The 4,069-nt window shown below is 34.6% G+C and overlaps 1 protein-coding gene across 1 annotated transcript; it reads left to right on the top strand.

Annotated features, from left to right (window-relative positions):
• Positions 1–1,814: 1,814 nt before the first annotated feature.
• LOC104819986 (RING-H2 finger protein ATL13-like) lies at positions 1,815–3,698 on the top strand. Its single transcript, XM_010550328.2, has one exon. It carries the CDS (start codon positions 2,211–2,213, stop codon positions 3,570–3,572), a length of 1,362 nt encoding a protein of 453 aa, XP_010548630.1. The 5' UTR covers positions 1,815–2,210; the 3' UTR covers positions 3,573–3,698.
• The last annotated feature ends 371 nt before the right edge of the window (positions 3,699–4,069 follow it).

The raw sequence follows: 4,069 nt of genomic DNA on the forward strand, positions 1-4,069 counted from the left end.
TATATATATATATATATATATATATTCTATGATGTGTACCTGTTGGAATTTATTGGCATGACAATAAATGTTATCTGTGTTGCACATGCAACAAAGGAATTCTTCAAGTCTCTATAAGTCAAATTTAATGTTATATCTACCATACATTTAAATTTTAGCATTTAATATATTGTTTTTGGTTAAAGATGTTTTATAAAAAGCATCTATGTAACCACGATTATATGACCAATTATATATCAAATTTATTAGTTTTCCCCATATAATTCTTTTCGAATCTCATTTTTTATAGAACATAATGTAAAATAGAACGTAGTGAACAGAGTTACGAGTTTTAATTTATCTATAAAAATATACATTATAGGAAAATATATAAATATATCCTGATTAGATGTGAAAATCGGCATTTTTCTTTATCCAAAAAAATCGAAATTCAAAATAAAATCAAAATAGTTTAGTATTTGAACACACACACACTATATATATATATATATATGATTACTAAGATAATCGGGAATAAAACGAAGTAAATTCGAAATATTTATTTCTTATCCCAAAATTTCAAACGTTTGACAAATCGGATTTCAAAATTTCGGTAGAGATATTTAAAAGCCAATATTTTGAAAATTAAGACCATATGTAATGTGGGGACAAAATTAGTTGTTACAAACTATGTGGAAGATGTGTAGTCCAGTGCTCGTATAATGTCGATGGGTTTTTGTTTTAAAAATACATTGTTTTCCAAAAAGGCTCAATTTCTTTTTTTATTGTCTTACGCTGTGGGGTCCACTAAATCTCCATTTTTTCTGATGCTTCCGTGTCTCATGTTTCAGTTCTTCATCAAATGTTCTAGAAACATTTGATAAATAACATATCCAAATATATATATATATGTATATATATGGGTGGCTTTTTTTTAAAAAAATATATGTAATGATTTTGATGAATCTCAACTCGGAGCGGATATTTATACAATCCAAATCGGAATCGAATAGTAATTATATTGAAATCAAATAAACCAAAAATTAATTCTATATATTAGTTAATTAAAGAAAAGTGTATATATACGTTGAAATAAATGTTTTGAAATGATAATAAAATTGTAGTAAACATAAATTTAATATAAAATTTGAATGATATATTTCTTTTAAAATTGAAAAAAAATCCGAGTGTAAAAATAATGAAACAAAAATCAAATCATAACCGGAAACATGCATCCTGGTCAAAATCAGTGACATCAGAATTAGAGTTAGTCTTCTAAAGCGATTATACACATTTTCAATATCTTTCTTATACACAACTTAATCTCTTGGTAACTACTCGTATAAATGAATTAAACTCTATATATATATATATATATATATATATTTGTTTCTTTGAATTTAGAATTCATATAGTAGACGCAAAGATATCCCCAATGATGATGTAAATAAATATCCAAATTATTACATATTTTCCTTAAAATAAAAGATTAGTTGGATTATAAATTGGTTGTTTGCACAAAATTAGTAGTCACAGTATCTCCATGTTTCCTTTTTTCTTTTTTCTGTTTCTTTTTTTACTATTTCATAGCGAGGGGATTAAGCTAAATTAACGAAGCAGAAAAAGAATACGAACAAGGAAAAAATATTTAATATAAGCAAGAATATGACAATGAAATAGGGGTAAAGCCTAAAATTAGGGTGGTCATTTCGATAATTAACCGAATAACCGAATCGAACTGAACCGAATAAGACATAACTGTATCCGAAGCCAACCCGACATCAAAACTGAACGATTATGATTTTTTTAGATCCGAAAAAACTGACACCGAACCGAACCGAACCGAACCGAACCGAATAAAATTTAAATGTTCTTCCTTTTTTAAGTTCAAGGCTGCCTACTCATAATTTCCCCTCTTCTTGGCGTATATAAGAAAAAATCTTAATGAATTTCTCTTCTGCCGCCATCTCTATCCAATATCCATTCTGTAATTCCCTTATTCATCTCTCTCTCTCTCTCCCCTTCCGAATTAAATTACCAAATGTCACCTCTTTCTTCCCTTTTCATTTGAAGAAAAACCAGTCTCGTAAAAAAGGGCACATATGTTTCCTCAGAAAATTTTCTGGGTTTCTTCATTTTCATGTCTGATCCTGAAACCAGAGCATAAAGCTTGAGCCTTTGAGAGCCTTTCCCCCGCATTTTTCACCTCCATCTGATTTTCTCGGGAAAATATGAAGTGGGTTTTCCTGGAAATCAAAGGCAACCAGAATTTCATCTCTCCTTCGCCGCCACTGCCTCTGCCTCTACCGCCCATTAGACCCAACACAGGCTTTGATCTGAATACTAAGATCAGCCCCAGCATTCTCACGGTAATCATCATCCTATCGGCCATCTTCTTCATCTCTGGTTTGCTTCATCTTCTGTTTAGATTCCTTCTATCACCTTCGAACAGAGACAGAAACGATTACTACTTCGACAATGTCACGGCACTTCAAGGCCAGTTACAGCAGCTGTTTCACTTGCATGACTCTGGGGTAGATCAATCGTTCATCGACACTTTGCCTGTGTTTCATTACAAATCCATCATCGGTCTGAAGAATTACCCATTCGACTGTGCTGTCTGTCTCTGTGAGTTCGAGCCAGAGGACACGCTAAGGCTTTTGCCCAAGTGCAGCCACGCTTTTCACGTGGACTGTATCGACACTTGGCTTCTGTCTCACTCGACTTGTCCCTTGTGCAGATCCAGTCTGCTCCCTGATTTCTCATCACGACACACCTCAAGTTCTCCATATCTTCTTATTCTCGAGTCTGGTAGTGATCATAGCTCAAGAGAGATTGTCACAGACAGAGACGGTGCTGATTCCCACTCACGGTCCAATCCCCATCTGGGTTTTGACGAAAGCCGCGATCTTGGATCGACCCATCTGGAATCGGGCCGTAAATCTTTCGGGATTCCTCGAAAATCTGGTGTCGCTCAACTCTCAGACGGTGAAACGGCTGATCCAGGTGAAAAGGTTGTCCCTTTTGAAGTTAAGCTAGGGAAGTTCAGGAACGTAGATGTTCAACTTGGCGAAGGTAGTAGTAACAGCATTAGTAACAGCAGCAACGTGGATGAAAGGAGATGTTTCTCGATGGGATCATATGAGTACATAATGGATCAAGAATCCGTTCTTAAAGTTCACGTGTCGGCCAAGAAACCATCAAGCAAGAATCATAGCTTGCCTGGTCACAGGGCCGCCATGTCTGAATGCGGCTCCGACACGACATGGATGTTCAAATTCAGTGGAAGGACTGAATCGACGAGAGTTGCAGAAGAAGCAGTGATTGCGAAGGATGCCATGAAAAGAGAGAGCTTATCGATATCGAAAATTTGGATAAGGGGAAAGAAAGAGAAGGAGAAGGTTCCAAGAGGGGATTGTTCTCTGGAATCTCCATCAGGAAGAGGAAGGAATTGCGATGAGGAGAATCAGAAGAGCGAGAATTCGGAATCTTTGGAGACGAAAACGCCATCTTTTGCAAGGAGGACTATGCTTTGGCTTGCGGGGAGACAAAACAACAAGGTTGTTCATTCTTCCTCCGCTTCTCATGTCTAGTTTCTTTTCAATTTTCGTTTTCTTAATCAATTATTTTTCGATTATATATTTAGAAAATATGTTTCTTTTGTCTGCCTTCATTACAAAAGCAGATTGAATGGCTGTAGAAACTTGGGATTGAGACTATAGGTATAAGATTCTAAAGAGCATATGATATCATATGGCATCAAACATTATATATATGTATGTATATATATATATATATATATATCCATCTTTGCAGTAAGAGATGGGTTTGGTGGATATTTGCATTGAATAGAGGCTCTTTTGTCTGCCTTCATTACAAAAGCAGATTGAATGGCTGTAGAAACTTGGGATTGAGACTATAGGTATAAGATTCTAAAGAGCATATGATATCATATGGCATCAAACATTATATATATGTATGTATATATATATATATATATATATCCATCTTTGCAGTAAGAGATGGGTTTGGTGGATATTTGCATTGAATAGAGGCCATTTATCTTACGAACAAAAAATAAAAAAAAAGA

Source organism: Tarenaya hassleriana, unplaced genomic scaffold (genome assembly GCF_000463585.1).
Source record: "Tarenaya hassleriana unplaced genomic scaffold, ASM46358v1 Cleome3, whole genome shotgun sequence".
In the NCBI taxonomy this organism is placed as follows: Eukaryota; Viridiplantae; Streptophyta; class Magnoliopsida; order Brassicales; family Cleomaceae; genus Tarenaya; species Tarenaya hassleriana.

What these genes read in the sequence shown, in the direction of transcription:
- LOC104819986 (XM_010550328.2), top strand. Translation starts at nt 2,211, where the DNA reads ATGAAGTGGGTTTTCCTGGAAATCAAAGGCAACCAGAATTTCATCTCT.